General features: G+C 40.7%; 1 protein-coding gene across 1 annotated transcript in view; it reads right to left on the reverse strand.

The window, feature by feature from the left end:
* SYCP2L (synaptonemal complex protein 2 like) overlaps positions 1-24087 on the reverse strand; it is a 112941-nt gene extending 88854 nt beyond the window's left edge. The window contains exons 1-9 of the mRNA XM_053904911.1: positions 24079-24087; positions 21971-22039; positions 19990-20127; positions 19490-19609; positions 16428-16532; positions 15369-15393; positions 3238-3323; positions 3036-3124; positions 825-859 (exon numbers count right to left, since the gene is read on the reverse strand). Of these exons, the coding sequence (XP_053760886.1) occupies positions 825-859; positions 3036-3124; positions 3238-3323; positions 15369-15393; positions 16428-16532; positions 19490-19609; positions 19990-20127; positions 21971-22039; positions 24079-24087 (676 nt within the window). The remainder of the gene's footprint in view (positions 1-824; positions 860-3035; positions 3125-3237; positions 3324-15368; positions 15394-16427; positions 16533-19489; positions 19610-19989; positions 20128-21970; positions 22040-24078) is intronic.
* Positions 24088-25275: the final 1188 nt, after the last annotated feature.

Here is a 25275-nt window from a genome sequence, read left to right on the forward strand (position 1 = left end):
ATTCCGGATGGGCACAAAGCAAAAGAAAAAACAAAAAAAGGTTCTCCAAATTAGCACTGTTGTAAGAAATTCCATCCTGAAAGACTAACATTGCATGCTATAAGCCTTATAATGTAACCTGGATCATTATTTAAATTCAATATTTAAGAAACATCAGGAGGAAATCTAAATAAGCTACCATATAGCAATTAAAAAAAAATCTTTGCATTTTATATTTTAGAAGTATTAAAATATTAAGAAGCAGCTCCTCAAACAGCCTTAAAAAATATTACTACCAAAATAAAAGCCCAAGATAAATTGTGGTATTTCACAACTGATAAAAATATACATGTTTCAATTTCGAATAATTTTAAAAGTCACATCGCAGCTGGATATACAAAACACGAAGACATTTACAGAATGCTTTTAAAATTTGTAAAATAATATAGGTTGCTTATGAATCCATAAAATAAAGGTATAAGAACCTACTTTTGAATGAAAACCAAATCTAAGTCAAGGATTATCTCTACCAATGGAGAGAATGGGATCAGGGACAGGTACACAGGGGGCTTTACATGGAACTCTGATTCTACATAAAAAAGACTAAGTAAATGTAGCAAAATGAAAATCTGACTTAGATTGGTTGGTTGGTGAATAAATGAGTATTCGTGAATTATTCTTTATGGCTTTCAGCATGGTAAAACTTTCACAATAAATTACAAATACAATGCTAATTCTTATTTTCAACTTGACCAAAATTTATTATCCACAGTTCCAAGATGCTCATAAAGCCCAAGTGGCCAATATGTAATACTCTAACATTTAAAATTCTGAACACTTCTTACCACCCACAGTCAAGATTGTCCTTGCAAGGTCTTTCCTGAAACATTTAAATAAATTAACATTTTACTGAAGTGAATGAACATACATAAAACTTTACTATTTTGACATTAACATTTAAAATCAAGATGTAGATTTTTGAAATTATTTCAAATTCAGCATCAAAATTTCTGAAATGTCAAGAATACATTTTTATGGAAACACAGTTTATATATTGACTTCAATGCACTTTTTAAAAGAAGCTAGAGTTGTTATAGATTCTGAGCTTCTATTCCTCCTTCTGTGAAATGAATTCAATTGGATGATGTCTGAAGATTTACCAAATGCTAAGAGTCTACAATTTTATAATCACCTCATCAACGTGTGAGGATATATTTCTTATATAATCTGTTTAAAAAATATAGTTGACACCTGGAAAAAATGGTACAGCAAGTACTAAATCTTTCTAATGTGTTTTTTTTTTTTTAACATTTATTTTTGAGACAGAGAGAGACAGAACATGAATGGGGGAGGGTCAGAGAGAGGGAGACACAGAATCTGAAACAGGCTCCAGGCTCTGAGCCATCAGCACAGAGCCTGATGCGGGGCTTGATGCTGGGCTTGAACTCACGAACCGCAAGATCATGACCTGAGCCGAAGTCGGACACTCAACCGACTGAGCCACCCAGGTGCCCCATCTAATGAGCTTTTAAAAACGGACAAATGGAGAGGGGCACCTGGGTGGCTCAGTCGGTTAAGTGTCCGACTCTTGATTTCAGCTCAGGTGGTAATCTCAGCTTGGGAGTTTGAGCCCCACCTCGGGCTCAGAGCTGACAGCCTGAAGCTTGGTTGTGATTCCCTGCCTCTCTCTCCTCTCTCTCAAAAATAGAGAAGCATTAAAAAACTGACAAATGTATCCCCTTTATTAGATGTAATAGGGTTAACTGGTTGAATTATAATAGACCCCCATATCTTATCTTCCTTTAACAATTTCAGTTAATTAAATATCAACAAAAATGATGTGGATCTTTCTTATCTGAATTACACCCGTTTTAAATAGACTGGCCAAGAAATCTTTTAGTTCAGTTTCTCATAAACAGATCGATTAAAAAGAAAATTAAAAAGAGGCCTTAAGATAGGACCACTGCTTTGTGCTTGCAGCCTTTATATTTGACCTGAAGTCCAGAGCATTCCAGACTCTCTAGCACGCACAAACAATACGGCGGGACCATAGGATTAGTTTGAAAACTTAGGAGAAAAGGATCAGGTCAGCTGTTCTCCAAATCTAAATATATCGCTGAGAATAGTGATTAAACGAATGTAGTTGAATTTTTTTTTTTTTTTTTTTTTTTTTTTTTTTTTTTTTTTGAGGAAATAGTAGATACCCTGCAACCTGCATGCACTAGTTAACGGACAAACGTGATAGAGGTGGGCTCATGGTCACCGATAACCTCATTTGGGCCTACAATATGGCAAACTTCGTTGCCCTTCATCTCACCAGTCATGGCTGCATGTCACAGGAATGAGTGTGTGCCGCACGAGGTCAGCGATGCTGGTCAGTAGTGGTTAGCACGGTCACGGATACAGGTTCACATTTTCGAATAGGGTACTGGTTTTGCCCTTTCCACAGCCACACAGTACAACCTTACCCCCAAATGTCAATGTCCCAAGAACTACAGAATTGTAACAGAGTCAAAAAAATTAAGAATCCATTGATTTTTTTCATTGTTGAAAAACAATACAAATCCCACGCTTTACTGGCGTAGCTCAAAGTTGGTAGCCTTTGAGCATTTGCTCTTTACCAGATAATAGGCTCATCACTTCCAATGGATTGCCTGATTCGACCTGTATAAAAACAGTCAGTCAAGGCTCCACTTTGCAGGTGAGCAAACAAAGGGGGCAAAACCAGGATTCGAAGCCCCACAGTCTGGCTCCAGAGTCTGTACCCTGAACACGTGAGTCACTAATTCACGTTCACAGTGGGGAAAAAATGGTCTATACCCCAAGAAAGCACTTCAGCTCACAAACCTGATAGACATATTACTAAAAAAGAAAAGCCTAGCAAAGTCCAGTCCTCCTTCACTGCTTAGCATAGTGCCTGATATAGGGTAGGTGCACAAAGCATTTACTGAAAAGAAGCAATGAAGTCGTCAAGTCTAAGGAGAACAAAGGTTGAGGTAGTACAATCCAGAGAGGTTTTGCCCTTCCGTCATTCCATCAAGTACAACCTCACTTACATAAGACGACATGGGCCTTCCAACAAGGGGAGTTGTTTTCTCTCTTCCCGAGGCACAGCATGCAAAATGGAGTTCAAAGTCTTCAGAGCCTGTTTGGAGTTGGAGAAAGTATTCACGGGAAGACACAAACATGGAGAGCTGGGCACAACCTTCTCTAAGGTCTCTAGAGCAACGGTTAACTGATTTGTTACTCGCAACTCACCTCCTGTTGAATCAAATGACTTACAGTCTTTTCTGTCACCAGAAATCCTAAGGTAAATATGAAGGAACTCAGCATCTGAATTTTTCCTGAAATCACAATTTTAAAAGAATCAAACTGATGCTAAGACAAATAAGGAGACTCCCACACGACAGGAAGAGGTAAAGACTGGAAAAGCCGTGAGGGCAGTAAACATGTTAGGAATTAAAACAGCCTGGGCAATAAAACCTGGACAAAACGCACCGGCATTGCATAGACTCTCATTCAGCAAAACAGGAGCATCCACGAAGTGTGACCGTGTGGGATTATCCTATCTCAAGCAAAGCTACTTTTTTTGGTCCAGACTGAGGGACAAATATACAAGGGGAAGCTCCTTGTACAGAAAACAACAGTTTTCTGTTGTTGCTTACGTTTGTGCATTTTTAAAAAATAGATATTTGTAATGTCTTATTCAAACAGAAGATTTTTAATAAAATGTTGGCCTCTGTGAAATAGCATAATCATAGAAATTTCAACAGCTATTTATGTCAGTGCATAGTAAAATGAGTATGTGGTTATCCTTCATGCTTATTAAACTAGATTTGCGATTTCATTTATGCACATTAAGATATAAAATGATGGTGGTAGTTTACAAGTTTCTGATAAGTGCAAAAATTTATGGTAAGGTGATAGCATTACTTTGATAGGTTCAAACGTGCAATTTTGATGTATGTATTATCATAGGTAATATACTCAACCCCCATATAATTCATGAAACTATAGGAACCCAAACCGGAAAATAGAGATTCCTCTTTCATCAAAAAAAAAAAAAAAAAAAAACACAAAAAACCCCCCCAAAACAAAAAACAAACAAACAAAAACAAAAACCAGGGGCGTCTGGGTGGCTCAGTTGGTTGAGCAGTTGAGCGTCTGACTTTGGCTCGGCTCAGGTGGTGATCTCACAGTTTGTGGGTTCGAGCTCTGCATCAGGCTCTATGCTGACAGCTGAGAACCTGAAACTGTCATAGATTCTGTCTGTCTCTCTCTGCCCTTCCCCAGCTCGCTCATGCACTTGCCCGCTCTCGCGTGTGCTCTCTCTCAAAAATTAAAAAAAAAGCCAGATGGATACTGCTAGATGATCTTTGGGAACCAGAAATTTTGCTAATGGCTGAGCCAACAACTTGCCTGCCAGCTTAAAACTTGAGATTTCAGATGGACAGCAGGGATCCTAAAGACCTTTATGTACCAGGTTAATTAGCAAATACCAGATGTCAATCTTTTCCTTTAAATAGTAAAGAGAAACTGACAAATGCAGCACTACAAAAAAGGAAGGGGGGGCACTGCCATCAGGTAGCAGAAGAGGGACTTTCAAAAAAGTGCTTACTTCAGCAAACAAAAATTTAGGAAGCATCTTGTCACAAAAAACCTCAAAGCGCAGGAAAGAGAGGCCCCACCCTCAAAGAGCCAGCATAATAAATAACCTGGCCTGAGACACAACAGTGTGAAAAGCACCTGGGGGGAGGGGACTATATGTTGAAGAGACTTACTTACTAATCTCAGAATGTGTGGTAGAAGGGCAGGTATCTTTAGGAAACTTCTCCAAGAATAAAAATGCCGGCGGGCACCATTTCTCTCCCCACTCCCAGCTTACACAGCTGGACACGTATGGGAGCCAGCAGCGACCCTCTCAATCTTGCTAGCACCCCATGCCCCACCCCCAAAGCTCCCTTACAGACCTGCTCCATCCAACCCGCCTGCCTCAGCAGCCATCCCTACAAAGTGGGTCCTGCCCCGACACCAGGCAGGCAGCCCAGGTGGGGACCAGCACCACTCCAAAGTGTGTACTGCCCTGGGGAGAAGAGGAGATAATCTCGCACACCAGTTCACCCCCGTTTCCAGCAGCTAAACTGTTCAGCTGGTCACGCAGAAAGAAAGCCCTGCCATTAGGTGTGCCTGCAGCAAGGATGCTGATTGCAGATACCTAGTCTGACTGTCAGCCCATCCACCAATAAAAGCCCTGTGAGCCACATGGGGAGAAAGCCCAGTCATCTGATAGACCCACACAGAGAGGCTAATTGCCGACAGCTAGCCTGACTGCTGATCCTGCCGATCTAGGAGCCCAGCGGCCTTGCACAGGCCCCTTATCACGGCATGGACCAAACCCTGCCCAGTGTGCCCACGGTAGGCAAAATGGGTCGTTGCCACTGACCGGGCTACAAGCAAACACAGCTAGATACAATAGTAACTCAGCCCATCACTCGTAGGGTTGTCTAGGAGACACCCCTGGATTGTTTGGTTCTGATGACCAAGGGACACAGCCCTACAGGGAACCACTGAACCTCTTCTACACAAAGCAACTACTTTCGTCAGGAGGAGATGTAGCGGTCTTCCCTAACACATAGAAACAGATGAAATGAGTCAGTATTCCAAATGAAAGAACAGGACAAAAATCACAACACAAGAGCTGGAAGAAACAGATAAGCACTAAAGAATTCTAAGCAATGGTCACAAAGATACTCACTGGACTTGAGAGAAGAGTGGATGAACTCAGGGAGAAGGTCAGCAAAAGACAGAAAATATAAAACAGTCAGAGATGAAGGATCCAGTGACTGGAAAAACAAAACAAGATTTAAAAAAACCACTCGAAGGAATCAGCAGTATATTAGAGGAGACAAGAGAACAGCTCACGGATCTGGAAAACAAGGTAATGGAAAAGAGCCAAGCTGAACAGCAAAAAGTAAAAAAAAAAAAAAAAAATGAAAATAGGTAAGGGAACTCATCAAGCGTAGTAGCAGTCACATTACTGGGATCTCAGAAGGAGAGAAGAAAGGGGCAGAAAACTTATTTGAAGAAATAAATGGAAAGTTCCCTAAACTGGGGAAGAAAACCGACATCCAGATCCAGGAAGCACAGGGAACTCCTAACAAGATGAACTCAAGGAGGTCTACACCAAGACACATAATAACTAAAAATAGCAAAAATAAGAATTCGGAAAGCAGTAAAGGAAAACAACTACATACAAGGGAAACCTCATGAGGCTATCAGCTTATTTTTTTTTTTAGCAGAAACTTTGTGGGCCAGCAGGGAAAGGGATGATACATTCAAAGTGATGATAGGAAAATAATTTATAACCAAGAATACTCTACCTCACAATGTTATCATTCAGAATAGAAAAGGGGTTTCCTAGACCAACAAAAGCTAAATGTGTTCATCACCCCTAAACCAGCCTTACAAGAATTACAGGGAATTATTTGAGTGGAAAAGAAAGGCTAGAACTAAAAGCAAATTACAACAGGAAAAAAGTCACAGGTAAAAACAGACCTTTTATTAAGGTAGTATATTCATCACTTATAAAGCCAGCATGGAAGTTCACACACAGAAGTAATAAAGTTTGTCATATCTCAAAAAACAGTCAAGGATATGCAAGACAAAAATATGACATCATATACATAAAACAGGGGTGGGGAGTAAAAATTTAGTGCTTTAGAATGCATTCAAACTTAAGTGACTGTCAACTTAATAAAGACTGCTATACACACAAAATGACATAAACCTAATGGTAAACAGAAATCAAAAACCTCTAACAGATACACTTGGGTTCCTTTCTCTTTTTTACGTATGGGTAACTCTAGAGAAAGCCTTCAAACCACAAGGAAAGAAGCCAGAGGAAACAGAGCTACCAAAACAACCCGAAAACAACGAACAAAATGCCAACACATCCCTCTCAAATTACGTTAAATGTAAATGGACTATTTCCATCACAGAGAAGATGGCAGAGTAACAGAACCCTAAGGCGACCTCATCCCACAGTACAACTTGATCATACTCAACAGCATAGATAATCCAGAAAACCACCCAAAGACTGGCACAACAAACACCATAAGTAAAAGGTATAGAAGAGGCCTTACTGAAGAGGGTGGGAAGGGCAAAGAGGCAGTGGGAAAAACAGATCACAGCCATCCACATTGGGGCAGGGGGCCGGAAGTAGAGAGGAGAGAGAAACATACTGTCGTGCTAGGGATCCCACACCAGGAAGACAAGTCCCCATAACAACTGGCTTTGGGAGCAAAGGGGATAAATTTTGTGAGCCTTATGACCAGTGGGACTTAAAGCCTGGAGTTCTAAAAACCAGTGGACTCTGTTCTGAGAGAGCCTAGAAGGCCCTAGAAAGCTGAGTCTCCACCCTTAAAGAGACAGTACAAACAGTCCATGGAGTTATAGCATAGAAGTAGCAGTTTGAAAAACTCCTGAGAAATACAGGAAAGAGTAGTTTATTTATTTTGGAGCATGTCCTGGAATGGCAGGGGTTGATGAGGGTCTCTCCAGGCATAAAGGAGCTGGAAGGCACCATCTTCCTCCTCTACTCCCGCCCCCCCACCCCACCCCAGAATAAACACACAGCTACCTGAAGGAACCAGCACAGCACCAGCATTCACTACCTAACTTGCTTACACCACACCCTGCCCCCTGCCAGGCTTGCCTCCGTCCCAGTGCTGCAGGTCCCCTCCCACAAAAGATTGGCACAAACCTTGCCAACACCACGACTCCCAACCTAAATGTTTTGTGGGGCCTTGGTCCTGGTGGTGGTGGTGGGGAGCCCGGCAGAAGCTGGAGGCACACCTTGTTAAAATTGCACACCCTGCCCACTTTGCACACTTTGTGGATCTGCCCAGGCCACCCAGGTCCCAGCAGCAGCCGCTAGTCTCATTTCATAAGTAATTTGGCACACACCTGGTTAAAACTGCAGGACCCATCCTGGCAGGGTACCAAACACCGCCCACAACAGACAAAGAGAGCCTCTGCAGATAACTGTACCGAAGGAAAAAGTAGACAGGACACAACAGCAGGCCACACACAACACATACAGTGACAATCCCTGAGGCATCAGGTTCTGGTAAACAGGGGACACTGCACTGCAAGGCAATACAGGACCTTTTCTTCACAAGGCCATTACTTTCAAGATCAGAAGACATAGCGGACTTTCCTAACACAGAGAAACAGACACAGAATTGGACAAAATGAGGGGACCAAGGAATGTTCCAAATGAAAGAACAGGAAAAACCACAGCAAGAGACATAAGGAAAATGAATATAAATAATATGCCTGATAGAGAATTTAAAGTCGCCATCATAAAGATACTCCATGTACTTAAGAATGGAGGACATCAGGGAGGCCCTTAACAAAGAGATAAAGAACCAATCAGAGATGAACACAATAAATGAAATTGAAAATACACTAGATGGAATAAACAGCAGACTAGAGAAAGGAGGGGAGTGAATTAGTGAGTTGGAGGACAGAGCAATGGAGAGTAGTCAAGCAGAGCAGGTGAGAAAGTTATGCAAAATGAGAATAGACAGATTGAGGGAACTCGTCAACTCCATCAAACGTTAACATTCATATTATAGGAATCCCAGAAGAAGAAGAGAGGAAAGGGGGCAGAAAACCTATTTGAAGAAACAATAGCTGAAAATTTCCCCAATCTGGGGCAGGAAACAGATCCAGATCCAGGAGGCACAGAGAGCTCCCAAGAAAATTAACCCGAGGGGATTTACACCAAGACCTACAATAATCAAAATGGCAAAAAAAAAAAAAAAAAAAAAAAAAAAAAAAAAAGTAATGATCAAGAGAATATTAAAAGCAACAAGTGAAAAGTTACATATTAAAAAAAAACAAACAAACAAACCCATAAGTCTATAAGCTGATCTTTCAGCAGAAATTTTGCAGGCCAGAAAAGCGTGGTAGGATATGTTCAAAGTGCTGAAGGATAAAATTTGCAGCCAACAATACTCTACCCAGCAAGGCTAGCATTCAGAATAGAAAGAGATAAAAAGTTCGCCCAAACAAAAGTTAAAGGAGTTAATGACCACTAAATCTTCCCTACAAGAAATGATAAAGGGGACTCTGAATAGAAAGCAAAGACTAGGAGTAATAAAAGGAGGAAACAGAAAAACAGTAAAAATAAGTGTATCTGTAAAAATCAGTCAAGGGACTTACAAAATAAAAGGATGTAAAGTAGGACTCATATCTAAAACATGGGTTGCAGGAAGAGGAATAAAGAATGGGTTCAAAATTGAGCAACCATCAACTTAAAATAGACCACTATATGACGAAGATGTTATACACAAAATTAATGGAAACCACAAGTCAAAAGCTAGAAATAGATTCCTTTCTCTTTATTTTGGCCTAAGTGTATCACTAAAGAAAGCCAACTAATTGTGAGAACAGAAGAAAGGAACACAGGAAAACTACAAAAAACACCATAAAGCAAGCAACAAAATGGCAATAAATACATACCTATCAATTACTTCGAATGTAAATGGACAACACACTCCAATGAAAAGGCACAGGGTGATAGAATGGAAAAAAAGACAAAAACAAAAACAACAAGACCCATCTATATGCGGTCTACAAGAGACTCATTTCAGACCTAAAGACACCTGCAGATTGAAAGTGAGGGGATGGAGAAACATTTATCATGCAAATGGATGTGAAAAGAAAGCCAGGGTGCCGATACTTGTATAGGAAAAGATAGACTTTAAAATAAAGACTATAACAAGAGACAAAGAAGGACACCTTATAATCTTGTCTCCTTGTTGGATGGTCTCCTTTATAACAATTGTAAATATTTATATATTCAACATAGAAGCACCCAAATACATAAAGCAATCCATAGAAAACATAAAAGAATCAATAGTAATGCAATAGTAGGGGACTTAATGCCCCACTTACATCAATGGACAGATCATCAAAACAGAAAATTAACAAGGAAAGAGTAGCTTTGAATGACACACTGGACTAGATGGACTTAACGGATATATATATTCAGAATATTCTGTCCTAAAACGGAATACACATTCTTTTCAAGTACACATGGAACATACTCCAGAATAGATCACATATTAGGCCACAAAACAACAAATACAAAAGAGACTGAAATCATACCATGCATCTTTTCTGAACACAACACTATGAAACTAGAAATCAGCCACAAAAAAATCTGGAAAGAGAATACATGGAAGTTAAATAACGTGCTACTCAACAATGAATGGGTCAATAAATTAAAGAAGAAATAAAAGACAAAGGAAAGTGAAAACAATGGTCCAAAATCTTTGGGATGCAGCAAAAGCCCTTCTAAGAGGGAAGTTTCTAGCAATACAGGCCTACCTCAAGAAGAAGAGTCTCAAACAAATGACAGAGCTAGGGGAAAATAAAAACACCAAGAACCAGTAGAAGGAAGGAAATAGTAAAGATCAGAGCAGAAATAAAACAAACTGAAACAAACCAAAACAAACAAATAAAAAAAACCCAATAGAACAGATTGAAACCAGGATCTCGTTCTTCGAAAAGAACAAAATTGATAAATCTCTAGCTAAACTTATCCAAATAAATGAAAAGGACCTAAATAAAATCACAAATGAAAGAATACCACAAAAATACAAATGATTATAAGAAATTATGGAAAATAATATGCCAACAAATTGAACTACCTGGAAGAAATGGATCGATTCCTAGAAACATAACTTTCCAAAACTGAATCAGGAATAGAAAACAGATTACCAGCAAGGAAATTGAATCAGTGATCAAACAATTCCCAATAAACAAAATTCCAGGCCCAGATGGCCTCACAGGGGAATCTACCAAGCATTTAAGGGATAGTTAATACCTATTCTTCTCAAACTATTCCAAAAATTAGAAGAGGAAGGAAAACTTCCAAATTCATCCCCAGAGGTCAACATTACCCTGACACCAAAACCAGACAATGATAAACAAACAAAAAGGCGAACTACAGGCCAGTAGCACTGATGAACACAGACACAAAAATCTTCAAAATACTAGCAAACAGAATCCAAGAATACTTAAAAAAAAAAAAAATCATTCACCCTGATCAAGTAAGATTTATTCCTGGGATACACTGATCCCACTCAATGGGGAAAACTGAGAGCTTTTTCCCTAAAAGTCAGAAACAAGACAAGGATGTCCACTCTCACCACTTTTATTCAACATAGTATTGGAAGTCCTAGCCACAGCAATCAGACAGCATAAAGAAATAAAAGGCATCCAGACTGGTAAGGAAGAACTAAAACTCTATTTGCAGATGACATGATGCTATCTATATATTGGAAAACCCCCTAAAGACTCCACCAAAAAACTAGAATGGATAAATGAATTCAGTAAAGTCACAGGATACAAAAGTCAGCATACAGAAATACATTGCATTTCTATATACTCATAATGAGGTGACAAAAAGGAAGAAAACAATCCCGTCGACAATTGTACCAAAAAAAATTGGTTAAGTTTATTCCTAAGAGGTAAAAGACCTGTACTCTGAACACCAACGAAAAAAATTGAAGATGACACAAATGAAAAGATAGTCCATGTTCATGGATTGGAAGAACATGTTTTAAATGTCCATAGTATCCAAAGCTATCTAAACATTTAATGCAATCCCTATCAAAATATCTACAGCATTTCTCACAGAACTAGAACAATCTTAAAATGTGTAGGTAACCACAGAAGACCCCAAATAGCTAAAGCAATCTTGAAAAAGGAAAAGCTGGATGTATCACAATCCCAGTTTTCAAGTTATACTACAAAGCTGTAGTAAACAAATCAGTATGGTACTGGCACAAAAATAGACCTATAGATCAACAGAATAAAAACATAGAAACAAATCCATGATTATAAAGTTATTTAATCTTTGACGAAGGAGATAAGAATATGCAATGGGAAAAAGACAGTCTAGTAACAAATGGTATCGGGGAAACTGGACAGCCATATGCAAAAGAATGAAACTAGACCACTTTCACCATATACAAAAATAAACTCAATGGCCTCAAGACCTAAATGTGAGACCTGAAACCATTAAAACCCTAGAAAAGAGCACAGGTGGTAAGGTCTCTGATGTCAGCCATAACATTTTTCTAAACAGATCTTCTGAGGCAAGGAAAATAAAAGCAAAAATAAACTGCTGGGACTTCCATCAGAATAAAAAGGTTCTGCACAGTGAAGGAAACAACCAATGAAACTATAAGACAACCTACTGAATGGGAGAAGACACTTATAAATGACCTATCCCCAACAAGCATTAGTGTCTAAAATATATGGAGAATTTGAACACCAAAGAAATAATTCAATTAAAAAAGTAGGAAGACATGAACAGACATTTCTCCTAAGACAACATACAGATGGCCAACCGACACATGAAAAGACGCTCAACATCACTCATCAGGGAAATGCAAATCAGCACCATAATACACTATCACCTCACACCCGTCAGAATGGCTAAACTTAACACAAAACAAGTGTTGGTAAGGATGTGGAGAAAAAGGAACTCTCTTGCCCTATTGGTGAATACGGACTGGTATAGCCACTGTGGAACACAGTATGGAGATTCCTCAAAAAATTAAAAATAGAACTACCCTATAATCCAGTAATCACACTACCTAGGTATTTACCCAAAGAATCCAAAAAGCCCACTAATTTGAAAGGATATATACACCCCTATGTTTACAGTAGCATTATTTACAATAACCACTTAATAGAAATCGCCTGTGTCCATCAATAGATAAATGGATAAAGACATGGCATATATACAGTGGAATATTACTCAGCCATAAGAAAGAAGTCTTACCATTTGCAACAACATGGATGGATCTACAGAGCATAATGCTAAGCAAAATAAGTCAGAGAAAGACAGACAAATACCCGATGACCTCACTCATATGTGGAATTTAAGAAACAAACAAGGGAGGAAAAGACAAACCCAGATAATGAACTGGTAACTGTAAGAACAAGCAGATGGATACCAGAGAGGAGGTGGGTGGGGGAATGGGTGAAATAAGTGGAGTAGGGGCACACTTATCATGATGAACATTAAGTCACGTATAAAATTGTTGAATCACTATATTGTACTAATCTATTGAAACTAATACATTAACTATACTAGAATTACTTTAAAAAATTTTTTAGCATTTATTTATTATTGAAAGACAGAGTCAGAGCATGAGCAGGGGAGGGGCAGAGGGAGAGGGAGACACAGAATCCGAAGCAGGCTCCAGGCTCTGAGCTGTCAGCACAGAGCCCGACGTGGGGCTCCAACTCACAAACCGCGAGATTGTGACCTGAGCCAAAGTCGGATGCTCAACTGACTGAGCCACCCAGGCGCCCCCGGAATTACTTTTTTAATAAAAGGCAGAAAGAAACTGGAAATCAGAAAACATATTAGAAAAAATGAATTTGTAAATTTTCAGGCTAAAAAAAAAGTCAATATATAGAAATTTGTTCCTATACACTAATAATGAACTAGAAGAAAACACAAATTGAGAAAACAATCCTATTTATAATTTCCATTTTTTTAAATACCTAGGAATTAATTTAACTAAGGCGATAGACCTGTACTCTGAAAACTAAGACATAAATGAAAAAAACTGAAGACACAAATAAGTAGAAAGATATAATTGAAAAAATATTGTTAAAATGTTCATACTATGCAAAGTGATCTAAAACTTCAATGCAATTCCTATCAAAATACCAGTGGTATTTTTCACAGAACTAGAAAAAAAAGTCTTAAAATTTGTATGGGACCAAAGAAAGACCCCAAACAGCCAAAGCAATCTTGAGAAAGAAGAACAAAGATGGAGGCATCATGCTTCCAGGTTTCAAACTATATCACAAAGCTACCGTAATCAAAGCTGTGTGATACAAGCACAAGAAATAGATACATAGAGCAATGGAACAGAAGAGAAAACGCAGGATAAACCCATGCTTATCTAGTCAATCTACACCCAAGGAGGCAAGAATATCCAATGTGGATGTTCCTGGGGATGTGGAGAGAAGGGAACCCTTGTGTATGATTGGTGAAAATGTAAATTGGTGAAACCACTGTGGAAAACAGTATGAAGATTCCTAAAAAAAAAAAAAAAAAAACCTAAAAACAGGAATACCGTATGGTCCAGTAATTTCACTACTAGGTCTTTACTCAAAAAAAAAAAAAAAAAAAAAATTAGAACACTAATTTGAAAAGATACACGCACCTCTATGTTTATAGCAGTATTATTTATAAGAGCCAAGATCAGGAAGCAACTCAAGTGTCCAACAGTAGATGAATGGATAAAAAGGGTATGATACACACTATGGAATATTACTCATCTAAAAAGGAGATCTTGCCATTTACAACAACATGGATGGATCTAGAGCATATTATGCTAAGTGAAATAAGTCAGAGAAAGACAAGTACTGTAGGATTTCACTTCTATGTGGAATCTAAAAAACAAACAAATGAAGAAACAAACAAGCAAAAAGACTCAAGTACAAAGAATAAACGGGTGGTCGCCAGAAGGGAGGGGAGTTGGGAAGGTGAAGTGGGGAGGCAGACAAAAATAAAGGGGATTGAGAGTTACAAACTCCCAGTTACAAGTGACAGAGAGTCACAAGCACAGCTTTGTAAAAGTGCTGACAACACTAATTCCATCTCTGGCCTCCATCTTGTCCACATCTACACCATGACCTCACTCAAGGCTACGAGTTGCATGCCCTGAGGAGATTGTCTTTCTCTGACCTTCCCTGAAGTGGCGCACAGAAGACCCCACTTCAGATAACCACCCTGTGACCACACCACTATGCCCCTCACCCTATAGAAGCTGGGGATTAAGGTCCGGCCTTGGCGGATAATAGCCACATAGCTCAGCGATCGTTTGTCCGCCCAGTCCCCCCTGGTAAGTTACTCTGAATAAAACTATGTAAACAGGATGGAGTGGTTTGCTTTGTTTTTTGGTCTTAGAGTACCTTCTCGGTCTGGAGGAGATCCTCAATAATATTACAATAATGGTGTAGGACGCCAGAGAGACTATACTCATCACAGAGAGCATCAAATAAGGTACGTGACTGTCAAATCACTATGTTGTACACCTGAAATTATGTCAGCTGTATTTCTATTAAAAATAGGTATTTAAAATATTTAAAACTAAATAAAAGGCAGAGACATACTTTACAACAAAATCTCTGCATTGCAATATGGCTACCATTAGATGGTCAATACATCCATGTACTTAAACTTATTGTACTTTTATATGTCATTTAGGCAAATATTTACTTACTGTATGCCAGAATATTTTACTAATGAAAGATAGTCAATCAGTGGCAAATAATATACTTACCTTTACTACTACTTCTGGAAATAACCTAGTAAAAAAAGAAAAGGCTTATATTATGTTTCAGAAGCATTATCAACTATAACTTTAATCCATTAATGCCGATATTTCTCTAACAGGCAGGACTTGACTTTAAATACAGTAGAAAAAAGTTTAGGGGCGCCTGGATGGCTCAGTCGGTTAAGTGTCTGACTCTTGATTTCGGCTCAGGTTATGATCTCAAGGTTCATGAGCCCAAGCCCTGCATCAGGGTCTCCGCTGTCAGTGCAGAGCCTGCTTCCGATCGTCTGTCACCTCCCTCTCCCTCTGCCCCTCCCCCACTTGTGTGCTCACACTCTCTCAAAATAAATAAACTTAAAAGTTTAGAGAAATCCGGGGCCCCTGGGTGGTGGAGTCAGTTAAATGTCTGACCATAGCTCAGGTCATGATCTCATGGTTACCGAGTTCGAGCCCCACATCAGGCTTTGGGCCGTGGAGCCTGCTTCGGATTCTCTCTCTCTCTGCCCCTCTCCTCCCCTGTTCTCTCTCTCTCTCTCTCTCTCAGAAAATGAATAAAACATTAAAAAATTTTTTAAAAAGTTTAGAGAAATCCTATTTGACCTTCAGGCACTATTAAAATCAGCATATCATCCTTAAACAGGTGAATAATGTATATATGAAAATAAATCATTTTTCTTCCATAGCATTGGTTAGTTTCTATTTCATATAATATTTTATTTTTTTAATGTTTATTTATTTTTGAGACAGAGAAAGACAGAGCATGAAGGGGGGAGGGTCAGAGACGGGAGACACAGAGTCGGAAGCAGGCTCCAGGCTCTGAGCTGTCAGCACAGATCCCGACGCAGGGCTCAAACTCATGGAGGGTGAGATTGTGACCTGAGTTGAAGTCGGATGCTTCACCAACTGAGCCACCCAGGTGCCCCAATTTCATATAATATTCTAAATACTAAATAGGAGTCTTGGTAAAACCCACATCTAAGAAAACACAAGTTTTATAAATGACTTGAAGATTCCTGCAAATTACCAATGGTATCTGTTCAGTGATGAATCCACCCCCATCCTTACCAAGGCTGTGTCAAAGAAGTCTTCTATCACATTAATCAGGGATGGGTCAGACACTGGATCTGCCACAGTCAGAAATTCTATTGTTCTTTCAAACCAGGAAACCATGTACACAAGAGAAGAAACACAGTTTCAACCGTCTAAGACTCAAACTTCTATGCCTTATTCAATACCGTCTCATAATTCCAGTAAAAACTAGAGCAAAATAGTTTAAGACTTTTCTAGGACATTTTGATTCGACCTGGCTCTAAGACCTCCGTCTAGAACTCTCCAGAATGAAGACCTATTGTTACAGTGTTGCGCTAAGAAGCTCTCAGATACCAGCCAGAGTTGGAGATTTGGCCAAGAGGGATGCCAGGAAGTCATATACGGGGCTAGTGATTAAAGATTAAGAGATAAATGAGCCTCCCCACACAGGAGCAATTCTTGTCTTGAAAACTGTAGAAAACATACTATCAAAGGAGGTGCAGAATTTGGAATGTGCTAGAGAAGTACGTTCATACAGTAACTATGCCTCAAGCCTTTCTTTTGCCAAAAGCGTCCAGCCAATTGGAGATTTGTTTTTCTACAGGAACGTATATGCAAGTTCATATTAAGCTGCTAGGATTGGTAGGATTTAAGATAAACTCCTACAACATTGATTCAAAAAAGTGAAGGCCATCTTTGGACCACTTTTTTTTTTTTTTCTTTTTGCTTAGAAAAAAAAACAACAACAAAATCCTGTGGGCATAGTTTGAAATCCTCAACTGAACGTGGAATAGGAGGAGTTTGTGATCAAAAACGCTTACAGGAGTGAGGCCTTGGAAACTTCGTCCACTTGGCAGCCAAGAACCCAAAGCACCCCCAGCTGGGGACCATGGACATAGCAATCAGGTCCCAACCTTGACCGCACATTAGGAAAACCTGGGAGGCTTTGAAACGCCCTGATGCCTGGGACCCCTCACAGACCCCGGAATTCAGAATTGCTGGTGGTGGGACACAGACAGTGCTCGTTAAAGCTTTCCAGGTGATTCTAACGTACAGCCAGGTTGGAGGGCCACTGCTGTGCTCCCAGCGATGCTCCTTTTATCTCACATCAAGCAAAGATTTGCATTAAACTGAATCACTGCTGGGGCAAACTTTTCTCTGATAGCCTGAAAAATGTCCCTCTATACTGAAATTCACCGCTAATGCCACATTTCCCCCTTTCTATATTCATAGGCAGAATTTTATGCTTTTAAGTACATTTTTGTCACCACTCCTCTTACCAACCCAAATCGTATCCCCCTCCCAAGCCTACAAAATACATTGAATATAGGTAAAGAGATGTGAAGGAAACGCCACAGTATTTGATTGAGACTTGCTACCAGAAGTCACTCTCTGGACCCATTATGTGCCATGATCATACATGGTCTAACAGATTCACCAGTTGCCCCCACAGCTGTGTGATTACCAGAAACACGAGACAAAAATGGTTATTTACAGAGGTAATAGCTAGTATTCATTATGCACACGGTATAGAACAAGTTGCTTAATCCTCCTGGATCCTAGGGTACAGGACTAAACATGTTCCTTTCCATGGGAAATTCTTATTCTAGAGAAATAACTTCCCGGTATATTTTGTGCTGACCTGCAAACATAATTGGCTTTAGAATTACAGAATCTAGTATCCCAGCCCCTTTGATAATACCAATGCATTTTCCTTGACCAACACCTGCATGAAACAAAACATGCTTTAGAATGTGTCTAAGTTACGGTTCAGAAATTTCCATCACCAATTAGAAATTTCCATATTCCACTGGAATTCGGATTTCAAAAACTCCAGTGGAGACTTTTATTTGATTGGACTCTTTAAATCTTGGAAGGGTATTTTAAAATCTAAATAGGAAATTCAGGTTGGGGTAGATCTTAACTCATCCCCCTGCCTCCACTCCCCCGCCCCCCCCCCCCCAAAAAAAAAAACCATCGGCCCGTGGTTCCAAGTTACCCATGGGACATCCTGCTCCATTTCCTTTCAAGTTTTACCTCCTTTTCCCCATTTCCTGTTATCTGCACTGGTAAGTGTAGGAGGGAATTAGGTAGCACTACATGCAAAATGAAATATATACAATTTGCCTAAGCATAATCCTTAGATCTACCCCCCCCACCCCCCCGTAAGCGCTTTTAAAGTCCCTGAGAGGAGTTAAGGAAAGCCTGGTCTTTACTTGGTCTCCACCAAGAGATCTTTATTCCCTCCCACAGAGAGAATTTACAGTAAAGAAAAAAACAAAAAAAAAAAAACAGAGCAATCTCCCTGAGCCAATCTGGCTTTAATAAACTTCAGGTACTAGAGTCCAGGGGGTGGGAGAAAAAAAAAAATCAAAGATTTTAGAGCCAGCCAGATCACCCTCTTGCCCCTCTACCTTCCCTTACCTCCTCACCAACAAATCAAACATCTAACAGCTGCAGAATCTCATCTCATAAAACAAGGGAGAGGCACCAAGAGATTTCCTAGTCTGTGTTGCTTCCAGCAACATAATAATATAAAGGCACTCATAATAGTACCCGCTGGTTAACCCCTAAGAACCAGGATAAAATTTCACAACTGCAGGACTTAGAACGAACAAAAAAATGTGTTTGCTCTTTGTGTTTTCAGACTCAACCGAGATCTCTGAAGTTGGAAAAGTGGGCTATGGCGAGGGGAAGTATTTGATCCTTTATCCGGGTCCAATGTGGTCACTAATTCTATTAAAATAGTTATAGAGCCTTTGGTGGGGGGTTGGGGGGGATGGAGAATATCTTAGTCCCTGCTCATCCTGTATTTCCAAGTTCAGTTCACCAATTTAAACATGTTATTACAGCAACTGGCTTGTCAAGGGGAGTAGAGAGTACGACCGACTCATTCCTGCACACTCCCCAAGTGCCCTGCCCAGCACATACATCAGGAAACCTATGCAGACTTTTTGATGGATACAGGCAGTACACACATCATTATCAATTTCGGCTCAAATTTGATTTCAAAGGAACAGAAAACACCAAACTAGATAACGGATTTCACACCAATTTAAATTACCCAAAGCCACACAAGATCAAAACAGGACACTTATCTTTGGGATCAGTCCCTGCTGAATTAGCAAAGGCTCATCTTCTTTGACACCATCAATGCAGAATCGCTGAATACATTTCAGCAACAGCGAAACATACTGAAATTCATTTTTATCCAGTTCCTGGGTATTAGACCACACAAAGATAAAGCCTTACAATGCAAGTTAAGGGAACAGATCCTAAGCGTTCTCATCACAAGGAGATTTTTAAATTTTACTTAAGTTATCTCGCCACCCAACGTGGGGCTAGAACTCACAACCCCTTTTCTGACTGAGCCAGCCAGGTGCCCCTCATCACAAGGAAATTTTATCTATTTTGTATCTACAGGAGATGATGGATGTTACATGCATTATAAAATGATTACCACAGCAAGCCCAGTCATTGTACCATACAGCTTAGACTTACATAATGTGCGTCAATTATAGCTCAATGGGGGGAGGGGGGGGGGAAGACTTACAAATAACTACACATTGTTGTTCCACCCACAAAACAACTTACTTGCCTTAGTTATTGACCTATGAAGATGGTAGAATACAAGATGATTATATTTTTGAGGACTGTGGCTTGCTCTCTCTTGAAAATAGTCTTTTATTTTCTGAAATCCTTTATCATGGAAGGCATCAATAATAAGCGATTGAAGCTGGAAAGTTGATAGTTTGTAAATTATTTCCTCCCCCAAGAACATTTCATAGCAACATTTCTAGCATTATCAATAGTAATTCAGTGTGAAAATTAGAGGGCAAATATAGATCGTTCTTTCTTGAACAGTAAATCATTGAGCCAATGGTTGAGTTTGCCGGTTTAAGATAGCAGTTTGCAAAATGTGGTTCCCGGACCACCAGCAGCATGGGCTTCACCTGGGGACTTACTAGTAATCAGAAACTCTAGGGTAGAAGCCTTCATGCATGCTAACTCTGAGAGCCACTGACTTAAGGAGAATTATACTTAAGTACAGGTATCTGCAGAAGAGACTTTATCCTCAGTCATGTTAGAAATTCTAAAACACTAAAAAATTCAAACCTATTAAAAGCAACATAAATGATCAGAATACAAGAAAATGAACTCAACAATTACAGATGGAAGTCGACTAAGGATGCAAATTGTCATAAGGAATGCAATTCTTCTTCTGCCTGAACATTAGGAAGATATACTTCTAAATACGTATATTTGAAGAGACACTTCCTTAAATGTCTGTACTATAAAGATATGATTTTTTCATTCAGTTCAGTCCAATCCTACATGCTAAATTACCAATATACAAGATCATTTTAATTTTAATGTTTATTTTTGAGAGAGAGATAGAGTATAAGCAGGGGAGGAGCAGAGAGAGGGAGACACAGAATCTGAAGCAGGCTCCAGGCTCTGAGCCATCAGCACAGAGCCCAACGCGGGGCTCGAACCCACAAACTGTGAGATCGTGACCTGAGCCAAAGCCAGACGCTTAACCAACTGAGCCACCCAGGTGCCCCTACAATATTATTTTAATAAGGAAGCAGTTTAGTGCATACGGCCCGAAATTCCACTTATTCTCACTACTGACAAATGGAAAGCTAGCATTTGAAATTAAACGTGCCAACAGCACATTTACAAGTGAACCTTTTTGTGCCAGCTGTGTTGAGTGTTCTGCAGATGTTCCCATTTAATCCTTAGCACCACCCGGAGAGGACAGATTCCTTATCTGGGGGCAGCAGCAAGGCTGGGAGAGTTTAAGAACTTGCACGAGATCACTCAGCTGAGATTTACAGTCAGATTCTCGGACTCAGAAACTTAGACTTCTGCCTGCTTAAAACTCCACCTGGCTTCTCTGTGGTCAGTATAAATCCAAACCCTCTGCCTTGGTCTCTAGGGCTCTGCATGATTTGGTAGGTCAACTTTTCTCTTTTTTTAATCTGTCAACTTCTGCCTGACTTCCCTATTAAGAAGTCCTAAAAAAATAAAATTGTGCCTTGCCTCAGGGCCTTTGCACAAGAAGCCTGGACCGCTCCCCCCACCACTTTCTACCTGGCTGGCTCCTTATCCTCTAATCTCATCTTTCCAGATCACCTTTTTTAGTCCTATCTTTCGGGACTTTATCTCAAGTAAGGCAAGTGTCTCTCTCCACTCTCAATTCTCCATGATGATACTCTCTTCCTTTTCTTCCTACTCCTTCCCTTTGGTCGGTAACCTGTTTCTTTGGCTTTCTGCCAGGCTGTAAGCTCCCTGCGGACAGGAATTGTTTGTTTTGTTCAATACCGTCTACCTAGACTAGTACCTGGCCCAAGATAGATTAGACTAAGATATTGGTAGGACAGTGGAAAGCTTGGTGATAAACTGAATGTGGAAGATGAGGGAAGGAGAAGGAGCAAGGTTTCTCTGCCTCTTGAGCTTGAGCTTGGCTTGAGCAACTGGAGAAACCGATTGCGGGGACAGCCCAGCAAACACCGAACTAGAAAGAGCACGCCTGCACACCCTCCCCCACCCGCGGAAAGAAGCTTGATCTTTACGTAGAAAGCATCCGGGGCAATTCTGCTCCCATCTTCTTCCTGAAGGGACTGCAAAGGATCATCCTCTTCCTGTGTGCAATAAAAATATTGTTTAAAAAAATGTTTCAAAGAAATGCATTTTCAAGTTTCCATAAAATACTTTTATTTTTAAATGTTTTTATTTCTTTGGGGGGGGGGAAGGGAGAGACAGAACGTAAGTGGGGAAGAGGGAGACGGAGACACAGATTCTGAAGCAGGCTCCAAGCTGTCAGCACAGAACCTGACCCAGGGGGCTTGAACTTCTGAACTGGGAGATAATGACCTGAGCCAAAGTCCCCTGCTGGCAGCTTAACTGAGTCACCCACCCACACCCCCCCATAAGAGGCTCTTAAATACTGAGAATAGAGGGTTGTGGGAGGGGAGTGGGGGAATGGGGAAAATGGGTGATAGGCATTAAGGAGGGCACTTGTGAGAAGCACTGGGCATTGTATGTAAGTGATGAATCACTGGGTTCTACTCCTGAAACCAACACTACATTGTATGTTAACTTTAAAGGACTTTAAAAAATAAAAGAAAGGAAGCTTCATGTTGTCATCCTGAACAAAAACTTTGTTCCCCATGCCATTGATGACGGGTCTAAAGTAAATTACTACTTAAAAATAATCTCTCCAATCTTCCTTAGTACCGTCTATGACACATACAGACTATCACAAGAAACAAAACAAACATCGTTGGAATAAGCAGTCACACAAAATAAGCAAATTAGAGTGACAACGATGAAACAGAAGGCTTCGGATTAATGAACTATTTGTAGAATGAGAGTTCGTAAATAAAGGTTTGGAAAGTGGGTTTTCAAGCCCAGTCAGGAGTTTAAGCTTTAGGTTTCTGACTTGCACGAATTTTAAGTCTTCCTCTAGGACTTTTACTGCAACTCCAAGGATCAAATATCAACCACCACCGCAAGAGAATTCACCAAACATAGAGGATTGTTACACTTCTCTTCAAGGGCAATCCCGGTCTACCACCTTGGTTTTCACCGCACGTTGTGCTACATTACATAACAGCATCTCCTCTGCTCACCGCATCCCAACAATTAATTAGAAGTACAATACACAAAAAAAATCCTTTAATGTCTTCTAAAGAGGCTTTTTAATTATTTTAAATTTTTTAATGTTTTCTTTTGAGAGACAGAGCGTGAGGAGGGGAGGGGCAGAGAGAGAGAGACAGAGACAGAGAGAGAGAGAATCCGAAGCAGGCTCCAGGCTCTGAGCTGTCAGCACAGAGCCCGACCTGGGGCTCGAACTCACGAACCGTGACAGAGATTATGATGTGAGCAGAAGTCCAACGCTTAACGGACTGAGCCCCAGGCGCCCTTAAAGAGGTTTTGGTTTTTTTTTAAAGTATAGCTTGGGCGCGCAGTCCTACTTCTATATGGACTTGACCAAACTCCTTGAAGGTCAGCATACTTTGCAATATTATCGTCATTATTTATAGATATGAAAAACTGGGTAAATTCAAAGTCCCAAATCCAGACTTGTTTCTTTTTTTCACCAACAGTGTATTCGGTGAAACGAACGTTGAGAGGTAGGAACGCGGGAGGGACCAATCCACCCCCAAGTCCGGGGCCGCGGGCGTCTTAGGGACCTTTATCTACAGTTCAGGTAGCCTGAAGTCCCAGCGCTTGGGACCATAAGTCTGGGGCCCACATGGGTGAAGGTCACTGCATGGTCTACGCAGCAAGAGGGGAAATGGGCTGGGAAAACATCCAGGGCAAATTGAGAAGAGCCATCTCATTGCCTTCCAAACATTAATCCTCTAGTCTCCCCTTCACTGGGCAAAGGACCATAGGTTTCTATCCTGCCCGGCCGCCTCACTGAAAGCTCCCAATAAACTGCCAAGCAAACCTAAGGAGGTTAAAACGCTCAAGCCAGCCCGCACCCCAGGCTATCTCCCCGGCGTCCAGCTCGTTTCCCGGCGGCGTCCGGGGTGTTAGCCGGTGCCGCGTCTCTGGGCGACCACGCCAGCCTCTGCAACCCCAGCCCGACCGAGCGTGCGTCCTTGCGCCCGCCTGGAACCGCGGAAAGGACGCGGGGACCACAGGGGGCCCGGGCCCGCCCAGGGTCACTCACCGCCAGCATCCCGAGGCTCCCGGCCCGTGGCGCGCCTCGCAGCTGCGCCGCCTTCAGCCTCCTCCTGCGGTTCTTCAACCCGAAGCCAGGGCGGGCTGGGCAGCGCTGCGGTGAGGACCCGCGCAGCCCCGCCGCGTTTGGATTCCAATCCTCGCCGGGAACGCTAATCAAAGAACACGCACCTGAAATTCACCAACATCGTTACTTGCGAGAAACTAGCAATCGTCAGGCCACCTGCGCGCGCGCGCACACACCTTAAAGCGTTTGTTCAGACGATGTGAACAACGTCCTGTACGCATTCTTTATTGGCGAAATTCTAAACTGCTGGATTTCCCCTTTGCGGAAAGGGTTTCCTCTCCACCTTCAGCGGCTGGTTGGGCTGTCTTTGGTCCATTGATATTGATACGGACTAAAGGTGGCCTTTCCCCACTGGAAGCTGATTTGCGCCTGCAATGGTGACAATTTTCCTGATATCACAAAAGGTGTTATGCCTTTTTGAACACGACGATGTAGTCGGTCAAAAACAAAACGAAACAAAACCAAAAAAGGCAAACAAATGTTTTCATCCAGTCTGCTTGTTTTCTATCTACTTGCTTTAAGGAGACAAGAGTGTATACCAACGGCCAGGTTTCAGCCACTAGGTAGCCTAGGCTGTTTGCGCGAACACCCTGGCAAAAGGAAGTTGGACTGGCGTTTTCTTAAAAAAACAAAACAAAACAAAACAAAACGAACAAACAAACGACCCCTCAGATCCAAACGTTCCTCGTGTAAAAATCTATTTGTGTTTTAATTACAAACTATGAATATTTCGTGCCACGACATTTACAGAAGATACTTTTTTGCATCCAAGCAAGACCTGATAGAACCCGAACCTGTGTCAAAGCCCGGTCTGTCCATGCGGTGCGTTCAAAGTGATACTTATTTCAGAGATCTTGATAGCTGTTCCCTGACAAACAGGATGTAAATATAGTTACACTAATTTACCGATTTTAATCTAAGCCTAGCAAATGCAAAGCCTTCTTCCTTTGCTTTTGAATTAGTGGGCTTTTACTCTACCAAAATTGTAATCAAGGAAGAGCCAGCTGTGACAATAAAGTGTTCTGAACCAATAAAAATACGAATGCAGTAAAAAAAAAAAAAAAAAGAAATTCAAGGATGGTAACGAACAATAACCAAAATACAGTTTAAGTGCATTTT

Source organism: Panthera pardus, unplaced genomic scaffold, assembly GCF_024362965.1.
Source record: "Panthera pardus isolate Hobbes unplaced genomic scaffold, ASM2436296v1 HiC_scaffold_17, whole genome shotgun sequence".
In the NCBI taxonomy this organism is placed as follows: domain Eukaryota; kingdom Metazoa; phylum Chordata; class Mammalia; order Carnivora; family Felidae; genus Panthera; species Panthera pardus.